Below are 16,725 nucleotides of genomic sequence, written 5' to 3'. Positions count from 1 at the left end.
GGATATGGAGTTCCTTCAGATCTTCTATATTAGTTCTTTTTTACATATCAAAGATGTATAAATATACTAGGCTAGCTTCATTTTCATGAACCAATATCCAAACAAATTACCATAAACAACTTGATATACTTGCCCTAAAATGATTAAATAGGACTTTGAAAGAAGAAACAAGAGTGCTCAATTTACCTATGTCAGATGCCTCAAGGCGAATATAAAGATCCTGACCTTTATCTATTAGTTATATTGTCAGCAGAAGAAATGAATATTTTTAATAAACAGGTAAGTTCTAAACCTCACATTTGTACAACTCTATTAGGAACAAATAGTAACGTTCTCTTTTGCTTTTACTAATAAGAGTAAATAGATATTTGCTGCAATAACAAATGCGAACAATAAAACTCTGCTCAGGATCTCAAAATATAACGGACAAACTTTTTATCGCGGTCTCGTTACAATTTCTCAAACAAAATCTTTATCGACCTTCCAAAATAGTGATAGACATCTCATTTACAGGAACTGAGTCTTGCTTGCTCGACGAGGAATTCGGCGGACCTCTCATTGCAACAAAACCTGGTTGCTTAGGATGAGGTAAGTGACAAGTTTCACTCCCCAGCATTAGCACCACAGAAGACATCGTTGGCCTGTCCTCTGGACGTTCTTGAACACATAAGAGGCCTATTTGTATACATTTAGATGCTTCAGACAAAGGATATGAGCAGTTCATTGACTCATCCACTAGTTGCAAAGCATTGCCTTCCTCCCATAAGCTCCATGCCTGAAAAAATAAAAAATAAAAATAAATAAATAGTTGCAAACAATATTATAGTTGATGTAAAAGAATAACTTATAGCAATGGATCTAGCTGACTCTCTCAAAACTTACAAGTCCTAGAAGGTTTTCATGGGGATTGGAGGTGTAAACCCCTCTGTTCTTCTTGCCGCTAATGATCTCAAGTACTAGCACTCCGAAACTAAACACGTCCGATTTCATCGAGAAGATGCCATCCATCGCATACTCGGGAGACATATATCCACTAATCAGACAAAAACAAAAAATTTATTCCTAAAATATAAATATATAAATAAATATTTGCATCATAGTATGGATATAGTGAGAATGACACTTACTATGTTCCAACTACTCGACGCGTATTTGCTTCTGTTTCATCCCCACTAAATATTCTAGCCATGCCAAAATCTGAAATTTTTGGGTTCATGTTGTTGTCAAGAAGAATGTTGCTAGCTTTGAGATCCCTGTGTACGATTCTGAATCTGGAATCTTGATGGAGGTAGAGAAGGCCTCGAGCAATCCCAAGTATGATATTACAACGTGTTCGCCAATTCAACAGTGAAGTACTTTTGGACTTATCTGATTAAGAATCGCATATACAATAACAATATTTTATTTCTCTAATATTTTAAGTCAGAATATATCTAGCATAAAAAGAAATGGTCTAGAACATTAACCAACCAACCAAATAATAAGGCATCCAAACTTTTGTTAGACATGTACTCATAGATGAGCATCCTTTCCTCTGCTTCGATGCAGTAACCGAGAAGCCGGACAAGGTTCCTGTGTTGAAGCTTTGCGATCAGCATCACCTCGTTCTTCAACTCATCGGCTCCTTGGACCGATGTCTTTGAGAGTCTTTTCACGGCTATATCTTCTCCCTCGTCCAGCCGGCCCTGAAATTTTATCAATACTATTACTTTTGCACAAATTAAATACCAGGATATTTACAATTCTTTTGATGGAATGAAGAAGGTGCGATATGCAAATTTGATGAAATGAAGAAACGTTCACCTTGAACACCGGTCCAAAGCCACCCTCTCCAAGCTTGTTTTCGATCGAGAAGTTGCTGGTAGCCGCTTCTATAGTGCTCAGATCGTATGAGGGAAGCTCGAAGTCTTTCTCTTCCCAGTTTCTCTCGATGTTGCTAAACTGGGAGATGATACCTAACACAGTCACCGATCGAGTAGAACAATAGCTTAGACCAATTAAATGAATATGGCTTTCTCCTACTAAGTCAAGTGTAAGTCTAATTAATTATACCTTTCTTTCGTCTTTCCTTGTTTTTCTTATTCTTTCTCTTCCAGGCACAATATCCAAGCAAAGAAAGCAACAGAATCCCCACAATTGAGCCCACCGTGATCGAGGCGGCAATTCCTCTCTTACGGGTGTTGGACAGCGATCCTGAAATACGTTAGTTCGTGTTCTAATGAGACCTTTTTAATTTTTACTTGATATAACTAATTATCAACCTAACCTTTAAACTTGAAATGCGTAGCTATTAATTAAACATGCATGAAGTTCTTCTTCTTCAACAATACGTTACGTACCCAGATCTGCTGCTGCCAACCGTAGGTAGAGATCCTGTCCATTAGAAGAGTAGTCCCTAACGTCACTGAGATTTGAGGTCCACATTATGCATCCACTCCCGCTCCCACTAATGTTAGCAGTAGCATAGGCGGTGCATGAACAATTCTTCAAGCACATAGCCCGACACTGATCCAAGTTTAAGCTCATGTCCACCGTTGAGGTCGACGTGTCCGGCAGCTTTACCCTGCTCACTGTCACGAACCCATCCGTCCCATTCGTGCAGTCGAGCTTTGTCTTCCTAACGCACCCGTCTGATCCATCCCTCAGAGCCCAATTACTTGGTGATTTCGGCTCGAACCCTTGCATGCAGCGGCACAAGGGCGATCTGTTGATGTCGCAGATCCCAAACGGCCCGCAAGGCGAAAAGTTATCGCAGGGGTCTTTGGGGGCAGACCAGAAGACATACCACGACTGCCTTTCTTCGAGCCAGATGAGCCGCTGGCTGATGCCGGTCGAGCTGATGACGAGCCTAGAAATGACTGACGGGTCCCGCACATTGAAGGTATAATAAGCAGAGTCTTTTTCTTTGATGAAGTCGAAGGTGAACAGGTTATAGGTCTCCATCTCTGGAATACCGCTGAACCGTAGACCGTTCCACGGCCCGCTTCGCCACATCCGGCGAGATCCGGACCATAGGATCAATTGGGGGTCACCATGCAAGTCCAAGGCCGCGACGTACTTGCTCGGTGATGGATCGCTCGGGCTGGTCCACGCCGTGTAGTCGTAATTGATTCCACTGGTTAAGTTTCGCCCAATCTTCATACCGGGGATCGACGTGTCGGTCGGATGGTCGAAGCTCTGCCAGGCAGTTACTAAGCTAGTGGGATCATTACTATTATTAGTAGACTCTCGCACAACAAAATTCCCATTTTCCAAGATCTGCGCTACCGCGCTCGTTAGGCCCGACGAGCCGGAAGACCAGATGATGGACGAATTCTTGTTGGTTATGACTAGATTGCCGGCGGCAGTCACCGACAAGCTTGATGTTGGATCGGAGATCGGATTCCGGCGGTTTGCGACCCACACGACCGTCTGGTTCGGGATCTTGTTGTACCATATGCCGACGTAGCGGTTGATCGAGTCGACTGGGCTGAAGAAGCCTAAAGCGAAGCTGCCGTTGTCGGAGACGAGCGTCTCGCCATCGGCAAGGGGTTGCCGAGGGGTTAGGGTGTCGGCACCAATGGAGGGAGAGAAGAAGAAGGTTGAGGGGAGGAAGAGGAAGAGGAAGAGGAAGAATGCAGCTGCTGTGAGAGCTTGCATTGTTTTTTCCTCTCAAATCAATGACTTCACGTCAACTAAGGGAGCAAACCTTATAATCGAATTCTAAGTCATAACGTAGTCTAGTGATTGTATAAAATGATTAATCCATGAACAGTAAAAAGTAAAAGGTCAGCAAAGTCAACAACGTAGTGTAAAACTTTGTTTTGCGCTCATACGACTTTGCCCGTGAATCTCGACTGCCGAGTCAATACGTTGTGAAGCAACGGACAAGTTGGGGCAATGGGAATAAGCCTAAATATGTTTTATTAGTTGCTAGAAATTAAGTTATTAAGATCTTGTCAGGTCTATCATGACCAACGCACAAATGTTTGCATTATTTATAGAATTACATTTTGTTTGTTAGCTCGGACAGCACAAAGAGCTAAAGGGCAATTTAATGTCGTAATGTTCAGTCGTTCACTTGTTCTAAAGAGCTGAAGAGTAGTCCCATGGATGTCAATCTTTAAATATCCAGTTGAATCAGTAAGCGGGTTGTCTCTATTGGCAACCCAAACAATTGTTCTATCTGAGATCCTCTTATACCATATCCCCAAGTATCTCTTCTGTGAACTTCCAGGGCTAAAGAAGCCTAACTCGAAGTTTCCACCAGCTGAGACGAGAGTTTGGCCATCACTAAGTGAAGTATTTAGAGTGATGGCATCTTCTGCAATGGAGGAAGGCAAGAGACTTGCAAGGAAGAGAAGAGCCATGGTCAATCTCTTCGTGGCGTCCAGTTTCTTGTTTCTTAGAACTAAAGCCATGGTCGATTGAGTGGATTTATTGAACTCTTCCAATAACATAAGATATTTAAAGCCAAGCTTTACTTTTCAACTTCTTATGGTCTTCCAAGAAAATAATGGTTTTGTTTTGTTTTTTGAGCGCCAACCTAGATTTGACTTGAGAAATTGAAAGTTGGTAAATGGAAAACGTAACAGAATATCTAAAATTTTCATAAATTCTTCTATTGTTTATAACTGGAAACATGTCAGTTTCAGAAAGATTGTGATTGATGGGTGAGACTAATGAGTCTTTCTAGAGGCCAATTTGATTGGTGAATATAGCAATAGTCTAACCAAAACAGTAGATCGAATCCTAACTCGCTTGTCTTCATTTAATTAATGGACTAACAGAAACATAATGATGCAACATCTAGAAATAATGTTCTCATTTGATTAAGAACAAAGAAGAAATGTGAAAAAGAAGAAAGAAGATGCTTCAAACACTGACGACATCATTAGTGCTAAAGGTTTCCTTTTAATACTTTAATAGTGCTAAAGGATTCCTTTTACTACTTTAATAGTGATAAAGGTTTCCTCTTAATACTTTAATAGTGCTAAACTTTGAAAGATTGATTACACCTTTGTTAGGTCTTGACGTAAAAGTTGAAACAAACGCCTGATAGGATTTTCACTGTGATGGCACCATATGATTATGAACATAAGAATCTAATTTCTTATACTTGTGATATTACTATATATTCATCAAGGAAACTTCTTTCTCTCTCAATCTGACTCGAAAGGAAATATCAAATCAATTTTACAGTGAATCAAGTACAATTAAGAATTTTGTGCACACTCTGTTACAAGAATTTTATCCTTATCTACCTTCTATCATAGTTACAGTTACATTGTTTGCACTATAGCTGTGAGATAATTCTGTATCACTAGTGTTCCTCCCCGTGCTGAAACCAGGTTCACTTGGTTCTGGCAAGGATGCATTCTCACTAGCTAGCATCATAGTTACAGTTGACATAATTGGTCTCTGTCTAGGTTGTTCCTGGACACATAGCAAACCTATTTGTATACATCTCAGCACTTCAGGAATGTCACATGAGCTACCAACTGATACATCTACGAATTCCAAGCTCTTTCCTTCCTTCCACAATCTCCAAGCCTGCAACAGAGTCCATTGTGGCCTTTAATACACTAGGGACGATTAAAAGTTTAAAAAAAAAAAGGCAATTTGAATGTTAATATTATCATACTAACATATCTGAGGAGATTTAGATCGAGGTCCGTATGATAAAATCCTCTGTTCCTCTTGCCACTGACAATTTCTAATACTAAGACTCCAAAACTAAATACATCAGATTTCATGGAAAAGATGCCATCCATCGCATACTCGGGAGACATATATCCACTGCAGCCACCAGGACAAAAGATATACATAAGAATTTGCCAATGAAAATGAATTGAAAACAGAACTTTCGAGTGATACTTACTAGGTTCCTACGACTTTCCTAGTGTATGCATCAGTCTGATCACCTCCAAAAATTCTTGCGACACCAAAGTCTGAGATTTTGGCATTCATATCTCCATCCAGCAAGACGTTACTTGCTTTCAGATCTCTGTGAATTATTCTGAATCTAGAGTCTTGATGAAGATATACTAGTCCACGTGCGATCCCCAAAATGATGGAGAAGCGCTTTTGCCAATTCAACAGCGCACGCTTTTCTTCATCTGCATAACATCTCAAAACATTAGAATAAGATTAGAAACTATATGCTGAATCATGAATTTCATACTACATGTAGTTTAAGAAATACTGAATTCAAGAAATTTATGAACTAACCGAATATGAAGGTGTTTAAACTTCGGTTATGCATGTATTCATAGACAAGCATCTTTTCTTCTCCATGAATGCAGCAGCCCAACAGCCTAACGAGGTTCCTGTGCTGAAGCTTAGCAATCAATTTGACCTCATTCTTGAACTCTTCAACACCTTGGGTGGATCTCCTCGACAGCCTCTTCACTGCTACATCTTGCCCATCATCAAGCTTGCCCTGGCAATAATAAATAAAAAATAAATAATGTCAAAATTTTCAAAAACAAATCACGTCATTATCTCAAAGACATCCATACTAACATTACCATGTAAACAGGTCCAAATCCACCCTCCCCTAGCTTGTTATCTAATGCAAAATTGTTTGTCGCAGCCAATACTGTAGCTAGATCAAGCAACGGAAGTTCTAAATCTTTGTGTGTACTAATATCATCTTCTGACAACTGTTCAAGTGTTGGACCACTATTTATCTGGTTCGTGACATTGAAAGAAGCATGCCTCTGAAAAATGCGCGGGGGAAATGAGTTCATTTCTTTTCGTCGTTTCACCTTCTTCATCCAAATACAACAGCCAGCAAATCCCACTAGAAGCACAGCAGAGATCGTCACAGTAATTATTATGATCTTCTTCTTGTCTGAATTCCCACTACCACTTGAGGATCTGCTTACAATAGCTGAAGCAAATGAGATCGATTAGTTCTTCAATCAATTCAGTCAACCTAACTATCTACTAAAAGTATTCATTTAAACAAGGTAGTTGGTCTGCTCTAATTGAAGAACTCTCTTATGGCTTGATGTAGATATGCTTCTGTTTCTATTTGTTTTCAAACTGTTCAGGATAAAGTGGTCTTCCACCTAACCTTTGCAATTATGTAATACAAGTGTGAGGAGGAGATTAAGTCATTGTGCAACAACTTGCGGAGCCCAACAGCATATAGGTAACAATATTCAACTACATATTTATAAAATATTTTTTGATTAACAGAGGCATATATATATATACCCTCTCATAGCTAGCTGCCATCCAAACCCCAAAACAAACATCAATTAAAATACATCAATATATTAAATTGGCTACTCTCCTTAAGATCAATATAAAATATAGCTCGTCAAAGATTAACAAAGAAATAAACAGTTAATACAAAATTGTCCACTCTCGTGAAGATCAACCAATGGAGAAGGGCCAGATAAGGCAACAAATAAAAGAGAAAGGCTTACAACTTTGAACGGGTCAAAAGATTAGGCGCATTGCAAAACGCGGGTCTTTTCTTATTCATTTGGTGGCCTCCTTGCAAATATCTTCTGCTTTTCCAGGCGACGTGCCACTCGAGTTTTTATCCACAAACTTATAGGAAATTAAGTCGTACATGCAATCTTATATTTTCTTTACATGTTTACTTTTTCGGTTCTGTATATTTTCAAAAGAAAACTCTATCTCTTTCTACATATTATCTATCTATTATGAGCTCATAGCTACGACAAAGATGGTTTTACAAACATATATAGCAAGGAGAAACTTCGCATTGCCGCAATATTTTTGCAGAGAACAGAAAAAAAAAATTAAAATGAAATTAAATCCTAAACATGTCTTAAAAGGATTTAAAAAGTAAAAAAGAAATTGCAAGAAGATAAAAGGGGTTCTTAGTTCTTACGCATGTCGGAGGCCGCAAGGCGCACATAAAGAGTTTGCCCACCAGAATCAAACTGCCTCATATCGATCAGATCAGTAGCCCAAATGATGCAACCACTTTCCCCACCACTAATATTAGCACTTGCATAAGCCCTGCAAGAACAATTCATCAAACAACTCTGCCGACACTCATCGATTCCCATACTCATGTTAACTATAGCATTAATCGACTCTGGTGGCTTCACATTATCCATCTCTAAGAACTCATCTCCCTTGCAATCCAATTTAGTTTTTCTCACACACCCACCTGACGTAGCTCTTAGGTTCCATTCTTGAGGAAATTTTGGATCAAATCCATGCACGCAACTGCACATAGGTGATGTATCCATATTGCAGATGCCAAACGGACCACAAGCCCCAAAATTGTCACACGGATCTTTGGGATCGGACCAGAACAAGCTCCAAGATTGAGTCGTGTCGAACCATATAAATCGTTGCAGTGACCCCGTAGAGTTCATAACAAACCTTGAGATCATAGAGCTACCAACCTCATACGTGTAGTAGATTTCATCTTGGTTTGACACGAAACTGAAGGTGAGGTTGTCAGTGGATTTGAGTTCAGGGACTCCGCTGAACTGAACCCCGTTCCACAGCCCGCTGGCGTAAGTCTTGGTCGACCACCGGTAGAGGAATAATTCCGGCGCGCCATGTGGATCCATCCTGAACGAGTACGCACCTTGTGAAGGATCATCAAAACTTAGCCATGAGTTGATGTACCTATCAAGACCGGTCTTCAAGTTCCACCCTAGTTTCATCCCGGATAACAAAGTATCCGTCGGATAGTCGAAACTTTGCCATGCAATTGCGTTGCTTGATCCATTCCTGAGAACAAAGTTTCCCGAGTCCAAGAGCTGAGCAACTGGGTTGGACAGGTAGGCCGAGCCGGACGACCAGAATATATGCTCGAAGCGGTCGGTGACGACTAGGCTGCCGTTGTCAGCCATCTTAAGAATTCCGGTGGTGTTGGTGAGAGGGTTATTGCGGTTTGCGACCCAAACAACGGTCTGAGTTGGTATGTTATCATACCATATCCCCAAGTAAGTGTGGAGGGAATTGCCTGCAGGCTTGAAAAATCCAAGCGCAAACTGCCCCCCGGCGGAGACTAGTCTTTCGCCGTCAGCGGTGATCCGTGTGGTAAGAGTTATGGAATCACTAGCCACGGAGGGAGCGGAATGGATTGCGAAGGCGAGGGAGAGGAGGAGGAGGAGGAGATGGAGACTAGTCATGGACTATCGTTTCTCATGGCTTGTGCTCAAATGGACTCTGCGGTGGTTCATTTAAATGATCGAATACGATAGCCGATAGATAGGTAGCTTTGTATAAATTAATAAAGAAATGTATGAATAACATCCATAGCCAATACGGACGCAGGTTTCAGGGAGACTACGCTAACTCGATGAAGGAAATTTTCTTTTGATTTGACTTCAAATTGGTGTGACAAAGGAACAAGTTGCAACCCTCGTTTCTGAAGTAGATTGACTACCGAATTCCTCATTTCATACTGTCTCTTTGACATCGACGCGGCAGAAGGAAGGCAAATGGGAATTGGGGCCTTCCCTTGTCTAAATCGTCTGCCATGGAACTTAAGACTAGTCATAACGGGGGTAGGTTTGTCTGTCTCCATGATCTCCTAATGTTGGAGGCGTTCATATTTTATCAGGAAGCCAAGAAAATAAAAATTAAAGCATCTAGATTCTTCTCAAAGTATATAAAAAAAGAAAATAGATTTATCAACTAAACCGTGACCTAACTGCAAACTAAATTTCTATGAAATATTACATCCTTTGGGTCAGATATCATATGGCCCGCCCTAACCTCCAAAAGGTAGATGGTGGTGGGTGGGGCTTCCTTAACCTAACTACTTGAGCACCTGGCCCAAGTGGATAATGCTTTTTAGCTTGAGCCACATAGGATGTGGAGGAAGTGGGAAGAGGTCCATGAACCGGCGGGCGGCGGCTACAGAATATACTAGTGTAGAAGATTATTTCGAAGGTTATTGCTTTGAAGTAACTGACACCGTATAGTATATTAGTATTGAGATTCGACATGAAATTTCAAATTTAATCTATGTCTCTCAGTCTCAGAGCCGGGATAAAGTTTAAGTTAGAATTATTCACTCACACAGGTTATCCAACCAATTTTGAGTCGGAGAGAATTTAATTTGAAAGCGGTGCAGAGCAAAGCCGAAATTATTTGAATTCAAGGTATGTAAACAATTCATAAATCATAATGGACCATTTCCCAAATGTGGTGTAATGGGCCAAGTGCTCACTCGTTGTTCCTTAATGAGGTCGTCTACTCTATACTCTCTAATTGGGGACAAAACGCCATGCACGTCTGTGGCAGAAGCTTGAATTATTTTAGATACACAGGTGAAGTTAATACTAAATAAATAGGTCGATAAAATATCTCAGCATTCAATTAAGAGAAATCAGAAGATTTAACAAAGACTGCACGTAAAGTAAATCCAACAATATTGGTAATATAAAAGTGTACAATATATATACAAGAAAATTCTTGGGGTCTTATCTTCCATGAAGCATTGTGATAGTGACATCATAAGTAGAAAAAGACTCAACCTTTCCCGCATCATCTGTACTACCATGAAATCTAAAAGTGGGTGGTTTAGGCGTTGGAAGAACAGAGGATAGACTGCTCAACATCAAGATTACATATGGGATGTCAGGTCGCTCGTTAACACGATCCTGCACACACAAGAGTGCAACGTGTATGGATCTTACTACTTGTTGAATCGGGCAAGATGATCTTATCGATGGATCTATCAGTTCCTCTGCTTTATCTTCTTTCCACAGTTGATATGCCTGAAGCAGGTCATATATCAATATTTGTATATCAATGTTTGAAGCACAGATAGTGAGGTTAAAGTGGTTGCTTACATATCCTACAATGTTCGGACACTCCTCTATGTGATGAAAGCTGCTATTCCTCTTGCCTGAGATGATCTCCAAGATTAATATTCCGAAACTATAAACATCAGATTTCACTGAGAAAAGGCCTTCCATTGCGTATTCAGGTGACATATAGCCACTGCATTCCAATTCAAAAATCCACTTAGTGATTAGTTACCATGCTCTCAAAAAACTTTAATAAGAGGGAGAATTGTGATCCTTACTATGTTCCTACAACGCGGTTTGTGTTCACTTGATTTTGGCCGCGTCCAAAGATTCTTGCCATGCCAAAATCAGATATCTTCGGGTTCATTTCTTCGTCCAGTAAAATATTGCTAGCTTTAAGATCACGGTGAACTATGCGTAGCCTCGAATCCCTATGAAGATATAGGAGCCCTCGAGCAATCCCCTCTATAATGTTGAAACGCATCTTCCAATCTAGTGATGCTTGCTTGGTAGGATCTATGAAAACCAAATTAATTGCTCATTAAGCAAAATGAGACAAAAATATAAACTAGGCAGATATATTATATGATCATTGTGTAGCATTAAGGACATACCAAAGAGGAAGGCATCCAAGCTCTTGTTAGGCAAGTACTCATAGATCAATATCTTCTCTTCTCCTTCAATGCAGCAGCCTATTAATCTGACTAGATTCCTGTGTTGCAACTTTGCAATTAATATGACTTCATTCTTGAACTCCTCTATGCCCTGACCAGAGCTCCTTGAAAGCCTTTTCACAGCTATCTCTTCCCCTCCAGGTAGTAGGCCCTGTAAAAGACAACCGTCCAGTGATTATTTGTATAATGATTTTATACATCTGAAAGATTAATATTTGACAGTTTTCAGATCGTTCACCTTGTACACGTGGCCAAATCCACCATGTCCAAGCTTATTTGAATCGCTGAAATTACTAGTAGCCGTTGCTATGCTACCAAAAGTAAATAATGGCAGCTCAGAACCTTTTCCTTCATCCCCTTCTTCTCCATACTGACTTGGCCCTGAGAAGTCTATTTTGGCCTCAATTTGAGAACGATTACCAGAAAATAAGGATTCTTTCTTCCCACCATTTTGCAGCAAATCTGTTTTAATCCAATCACAAAATTTTAAATCAAATTTGCAGTCGAAATTAAGAAGTGTTCCATCATAATTTAACTCTCATTGATTAGGGTAGTGCTAAATCTTTACCTTTGATTTGTTTTCTGTACTTCCACCATAGAAAGCTGCAAGTTGCTAAGATGAAGACTACCACTATAGGCACTATTACAATCGGTATCCACACCTTGCTTTTGGAGCCTGCAATTAATGCATGGAAGAAAAAATTAGTTTCAGATCCTAAACAACTAAATTGAAACAATAAAATAAGGGGAAAAAAAAAATCACGCAACTAGATAATCTTTGACATCCTTAATAAGCTCAAGAAGGGATCACAAAATCTCTCATCCGCAATCGATGACTTTCTTGAGGTTAAAAAGAAAAGGTCAACAAGCAAAGGGAAAGTTTTAGTATATTTTCATCTACTCAGAGAAATGGCCAAAGTAAGCTTTGGCATGCATCTTATATAACCATTAAGGATCGCTTTCAAGTGATGCACCCAGACAAGTAATTCTGACATAATTGGTATAATTAATCATGAACTGATTTGGACCCTATCTCGCATTGACATTTGAATTAAGACGGCACTGTATAACTAAAGAAAAAAGCAATAACAAAGGAAGAAATTATTAGCCACTTGTAATGATGGATGATAACTAGTATTCTATTCCTTTGTTGAATAGAAAAGGATGAGCAAGTCCATAGATACCACTACCTAGCACTTTTGGTAGCCATCCTTCTTGACTTTGTTAAACATGCTTCTGAGTTTTAAGTTTCAACATTCTACAACTAATACTTGGCTTTGTAGAATAGGCTATAAACTTCACCGTTTAGTTTATGTGATATACAAAAGGAGTAGAACAACTAAATAATAAGAGATATTGAAATGTATGCAGCATTATAAAAGAAAGTGGAATCCAACAGCTCGAAAGTAGACGAATATTTAATCAGAAGGATTGCAACGCCACAACTAGCAAACCGGGAAAACATATATAAAAAAAACTTACCCAACTCAGAAGCAGGAAGCTTGATGAACATATCATATTGCCCATCTGCAAGCTGGTAAATATCAATCAAATCATGCCCCCATGTGAAACACCCAAAGTTAGTATACGCATAAGCAGCACACGAACAATTGCCCAAGCAACTCCTCTCACATTCTTGACCATCATTAACAAGAGAAAGCCAATTTGAGAGGTCAGGAAGCTTCACACTTCCCAATTTAGTAAATCCATCTCCACTTAGATTGTTCTGGCAATCCAATGGAGTTCTCCTCACACACCCACCTGACCAATTCCCTGAACCCCACTCTCCAATTGATTTAGGCTCGAACCCTTTCAAGCAACTACATTTAGGTGTATCTGTGACACTGCACTTTGCATTAATCCCACAGTAGTTGTACATCTCACACTCATTAACAGGCTGCTCCCAAACAGTCGTCCATTCTCCAGTGTCCTCAATTAACACAGAACATTTCTCCACTCCGTTCGGTTCCAGCACGAACTTTTGAATGGAGTTGTTATAAGTGCTGTACGTGTAGTACATAAACCCTTGTCTCACTATATCATTCATTAACTTGAATCCATACGAGTTGAGTGGCCTGTAAATAATACCTGTAAAGCCTTGCCCGTTGTATTGCCCAGATCTCCACACTAGTTTTGATCCAAACTCCCATATAAAGATCTGAGCAGAGCCGAGAGGGTCGAGGCCGAGCGTGTAATTCCCCGGCGAGGGGTCGTCGGGATTCTTCCATGAGGTGAAAAGAGTACGTATGCCTTTCTTGACATCAAGTCTAATCGTCATACCAGGAAGGAATGTGTCAGTTGGGTGATCAAAGCTCTCCCACGCCGCTGTTCCATCGCCTGCCCAGAGAGCAAGATTGCCCAAATCTGATAGATGCATGCTATAATTGCTTGACGCCTGGGTCGACGATGTAACAGTAGACCAAACAACGTTACCTTTTCCGTCCGTGAGTACTAGATTTCCTGTGGCGTTAACAATGAGACTCCCGGAGGAATCCAAGACCGGGTTCTCGCGGTTCGCGACCCAGACAACCGATTGCGTCGAGGTGTTGCGATGCCATATGCCCACGTAGCGGTACGCCGATTTCCCCGGCCGGAAGAATCCGAGCTCGAATGTCCCGCCGGCTGACACGAGCGTTTGGCCATCACGGAGGGGTTGGTCCTGTGGTAAGATGTCGCTGGCATGAGAAAGGAAGGAGAGAGAGGTGGAGAAGATGAGGAGAGAGGAGAGGACAAGGCTTGGATTGCTAATTAGGCGAAGAGCCATTCTTATTTCTTAGAGCTTGGATCGGGCGTCTAATGGAATTGCAACAAGTTGGTCTATGCGATTGTTATAACTGCGTACGCACTAGATGACGATTAAAAAGGGTGGGGTGGGGGGTGGGCATGCCTGTTGACGGTATAATAAGACTAAACCCATCTACTTGGTTCCAAATCCTCCATGTAGGCTGTAACTATATATCGCAAGAATTTTCTTGCAAATACAAATTGAATAAGGTGCATTTGTAACTAGAGTTGACTAGTTGTATGTTTCTATAACAGGATTAGCTTAATTATCTAATCTAATTATATAAGTGCATGTGTTTATATATTGGCAAACGCTAATTAATAACTAACGCGGCAATCCTCAATCCAATAGCCTACGGTCTTTAAATTATATTGAAAAGTAATGTTAGGTTTGACCGTTTTTATGTCTTGCACGTGTTGTTTACTGGTCAATTTTTTGTATCCAGTTTGACTGCAAAAGTGCTTGTGGGTCAAAGCGTATCAACCGATAGGTCTGCGAAGACTAATTTGATATTGTGAAAATGTTGCTTTCGATCTGTAAAACTTTATAGGTAAAACACAATGGGTACTAATATGATAGAATAGAATAGAATAAACGTTCTTTTCATACTTCCGTAGTTCTATCTCTTTCGTCAATATTCGTTAATATGCTATTTGTACAAGTAATTGACATCAGCCGAATGAAAGGCGTGGAAATATTTCTTATTTTATATATTGCCATCTCTATCCCTACTACGAACATTAAGATCGATTAGTCATTATAAATGTTTATTATTCACTAATGAACCTTTTTTATGGGGTTGAGATGTCTCTATATATTTTTCTTAAAGAAAGTCCATAAACTAATTATATCATAAAACGATTATAATATGATATAAAAGAAGTAAAAGAAAATAAGATAAGAACCCTAAAAACAAGCCCCTCACTTGTATGTATTACAAACCTTACAACAATAATAATAAAATATTATACATTAAGAACAAGCACTCAAGCATAATAAAAAAAGAAGAGATAGAACAATGCTCTTAAAAGAAACCTCTCACCTACCCAACCATGAATGTACTACACGTTTACCGGCATGAGTCTTGAAAAACAAAACTCTCAACACAGGAGTGAGTCTAGATGGGGAATACATCCACATTCTCCAACAGTTAGATAAAAATTTAAAGAACTAGGACGACGGTGGCAAAGCAAGAACGAGGTGGGGCAGAGGTGAGTCAAGCTAGTGCGACTTCGGCTTGCGCTAGTGGGTCATGACCATGGCAGACGAGATTCACAAGAATCGGTAGCTGATGCAAATGAAAGAGATACAAAAATAAGGCAAACAAGATCCTAGCAACCGGTGCAAATGGCAGCTAGGCGGCACGACAAGGAGGGGACTGAGGCAAGATCCACTACCCTCGACGTTGGACGCAAAAGAGGGAGACATGGGAAGCCAAGGAGGGGATGGAGACAAGATGGACAACAATGATACCAACAATAGTGGAGAGGTGATCAAGACAAACGGATACGGAGAGAAAGGGATACTAAGAGAAGGTGGAAAAAAAGATATGGGAGAATATAAAACAAATAGTTATAGGTGACGAAAAAACTCTCGTTGAAAGGGAAAAACTCTGAATCATAGTAGAGCACTGCTAGGCCCAGCAGATAAACTCCTCTTTTCCACCAAGCCAAAGGGCTAGAGAAGGGGGGAGGATAAAAACACCAGTGATGGCCGACGGAAGAAAACTTCCTCGAGGGAGAAAACTTCGGTGACAAGTTTTGGCTAAAAAAATAAAATGAGGAAGAAAATTGTCAAACCCTATCAGAGAGCTAATCTATGAGATGTCTCTATTATTATAGGTCTAGTAGTCCTAATTGGAGTTGATTAATATGATCAAGCGGAAACTGCAATTAGTAGTAGTTGGTGGTCGGTTGGTAAAATAATTTGTGGTGTTTAGAAAGCCGCACCCCTTTCCCATGAAAAATACGTTCTAATACGTTATTGGTTGAGGGTAAAGAAACGTGGATCCCAACGACTTTAGTATTTTTCACTAGGTTCACATTGTCTAATTCATACCTACTAAGTGGATGATCAAGAAGTCGATCGATCACCGTTAGAGATTCCAACATCATCATGTGCATCAATAGGTCCCACCCAAATGATTTTTTTAATTAACTATTTGGATTAATGAAGGGATCGAATATCCTTTTTTTTTTAGTTGTATAAGTTAGAACAATATTAGGATCCCAATCACAAAACGACTTAAAATTAGGGGCCCAAGTCCTACGTATAAATTACTGTGGATCAAATCAAAGGAAAATTGAGAGATTATATGAAAGGTTTAACTATTATCGCATACAGTTGTTATACTACACTTCGATCCCTGCAGCTAGTTAATAGTAGGTATCCAAAGAGTAATGCACATGCAGAACAGCAGAAGCATGCAAAGCGAGTACATGATACATCATAAGAAGTTTCCCTATTTTGGAGGACCCATACATTTGCATTGAGGAGCCTTCCTCACTATTCACAGCTTCCA

General features: G+C 40.0%; 3 protein-coding genes across 6 annotated transcripts; all 3 read right to left on the bottom strand.

Moving 5' to 3' along the window:
* Positions 1 to 292: 292 nt before the first annotated feature.
* Positions 293 to 3,683, bottom strand: LOC140762962 (receptor-like serine/threonine-protein kinase SD1-8). Its single transcript, XM_073100958.1, has 7 exons — positions 2,340 to 3,683; positions 2,053 to 2,193; positions 1,804 to 1,955; positions 1,475 to 1,685; positions 1,128 to 1,368; positions 883 to 1,033; positions 293 to 775 (listed from the first exon to the last, which is right to left on the bottom strand). Exons 1-7 carry the CDS (start codon positions 3,637 to 3,639, stop codon positions 473 to 475), a joined length of 2,499 nt encoding a protein of 832 aa, XP_072957059.1. The 5' UTR covers positions 3,640 to 3,683; the 3' UTR covers positions 293 to 472.
* A 1,360-nt stretch (positions 3,684 to 5,043) lies between these two features.
* Positions 5,044 to 9,293, bottom strand: LOC140762960 (receptor-like serine/threonine-protein kinase SD1-8). Its single transcript, XM_073100952.1, has 6 exons — positions 7,853 to 9,293; positions 6,510 to 6,874; positions 6,211 to 6,421; positions 5,861 to 6,098; positions 5,628 to 5,778; positions 5,044 to 5,532 (listed from the first exon to the last, which is right to left on the bottom strand). Exons 1-6 carry the CDS (start codon positions 9,114 to 9,116, stop codon positions 5,236 to 5,238), a joined length of 2,526 nt encoding a protein of 841 aa, XP_072957053.1. The 5' UTR covers positions 9,117 to 9,293; the 3' UTR covers positions 5,044 to 5,235.
* A 1,054-nt stretch (positions 9,294 to 10,347) lies between these two features.
* On the bottom strand, positions 10,348 to 16,022 carry LOC140762961 (G-type lectin S-receptor-like serine/threonine-protein kinase B120). 4 transcript variants are annotated; one of them, XM_073100957.1, is made up of 9 exons: positions 15,247 to 16,022; positions 13,853 to 14,078; positions 12,902 to 13,756; positions 11,988 to 12,095; positions 11,658 to 11,881; positions 11,360 to 11,570; positions 11,024 to 11,261; positions 10,788 to 10,938; positions 10,348 to 10,712 (listed from the first exon to the last, which is right to left on the bottom strand). In XM_073100957.1, exons 3-9 carry the CDS (start codon positions 13,695 to 13,697, stop codon positions 10,416 to 10,418), a joined length of 2,025 nt encoding a protein of 674 aa, XP_072957058.1. In that variant the 5' UTR covers positions 13,698 to 13,756; positions 13,853 to 14,078; positions 15,247 to 16,022; the 3' UTR covers positions 10,348 to 10,415. The 4 variants fall into 4 exon arrangements, with proteins under 4 accessions (XP_072957058.1, XP_072957057.1, XP_072957056.1 ...); XM_073100956.1 differs by having other exon boundaries at positions 15,251 to 16,022; XM_073100955.1 differs by lacking the exon at positions 15,247 to 16,022 and having other exon boundaries at positions 13,853 to 14,277.
* Positions 16,023 to 16,725: the final 703 nt, after the last annotated feature.

Source organism: Typha angustifolia, chromosome 7, assembly GCF_048772165.1.
Source record: "Typha angustifolia cultivar Huaian chromosome 7, ASM4877216v1, whole genome shotgun sequence".
NCBI classification, from domain to species: Eukaryota; Viridiplantae; Streptophyta; class Magnoliopsida; order Poales; family Typhaceae; genus Typha; species Typha angustifolia.
The sequence above is the reverse complement of the archived record's forward strand: the minus strand, read 5'-3'. Positions and strand labels throughout refer to the sequence as shown.

What these genes read in the sequence shown, in the direction of transcription:
- LOC140762962 (XM_073100958.1), bottom strand. Translation starts at nt 3,639, where the DNA reads ATGCAAGCTCTCACAGCAGCTGCATTCTTCCTCTTCCTCTTCCTCTTC. An exon ending in CAAGGAAAGACGAAAGAAAG is followed by an intron (nt 1,956 to 2,052) that starts GTATAATTAATT and finishes TGACTGTGTTAG; the next exon opens with GTATCATCTCCCAGTTTAGC. An exon ending in GCTTTGGACCGGTGTTCAAG is followed by an intron (nt 1,686 to 1,803) that starts GTGAACGTTTCT and finishes ATAAAATTTCAG; the next exon opens with GGCCGGCTGGACGAGGGAGA.
- LOC140762960 (XM_073100952.1), bottom strand. Translation starts at nt 9,116, where the DNA reads ATGACTAGTCTCCATCTCCTCCTCCTCCTCCTCTCCCTCGCCTTCGCA. An exon ending in TTTAAACACCTTCATATTCG is followed by an intron (nt 6,099 to 6,210) that starts GTTAGTTCATAA and finishes GATGTTATGCAG; the next exon opens with ATGAAGAAAAGCGTGCGCTG. An exon ending in AGGAAAGTCGTAGGAACCTA is followed by an intron (nt 5,779 to 5,860) that starts GTAAGTATCACT and finishes TGGTGGCTGCAG; the next exon opens with TGGATATATGTCTCCCGAGT.
- LOC140762961 (XM_073100953.1), bottom strand. Translation starts at nt 14,183, where the DNA reads ATGGCTCTTCGCCTAATTAGCAATCCAAGCCTTGTCCTCTCCTCTCTC. An exon ending in GCTTCCTGCTTCTGAGTTGG is followed by an intron (nt 12,096 to 12,901) that starts GTAAGTTTTTTT and finishes CATTAATTGCAG; the next exon opens with GCTCCAAAAGCAAGGTGTGG. An exon ending in AACCGCGTTGTAGGAACATA is followed by an intron (nt 10,939 to 11,023) that starts GTAAGGATCACA and finishes ATTGGAATGCAG; the next exon opens with TGGCTATATGTCACCTGAAT.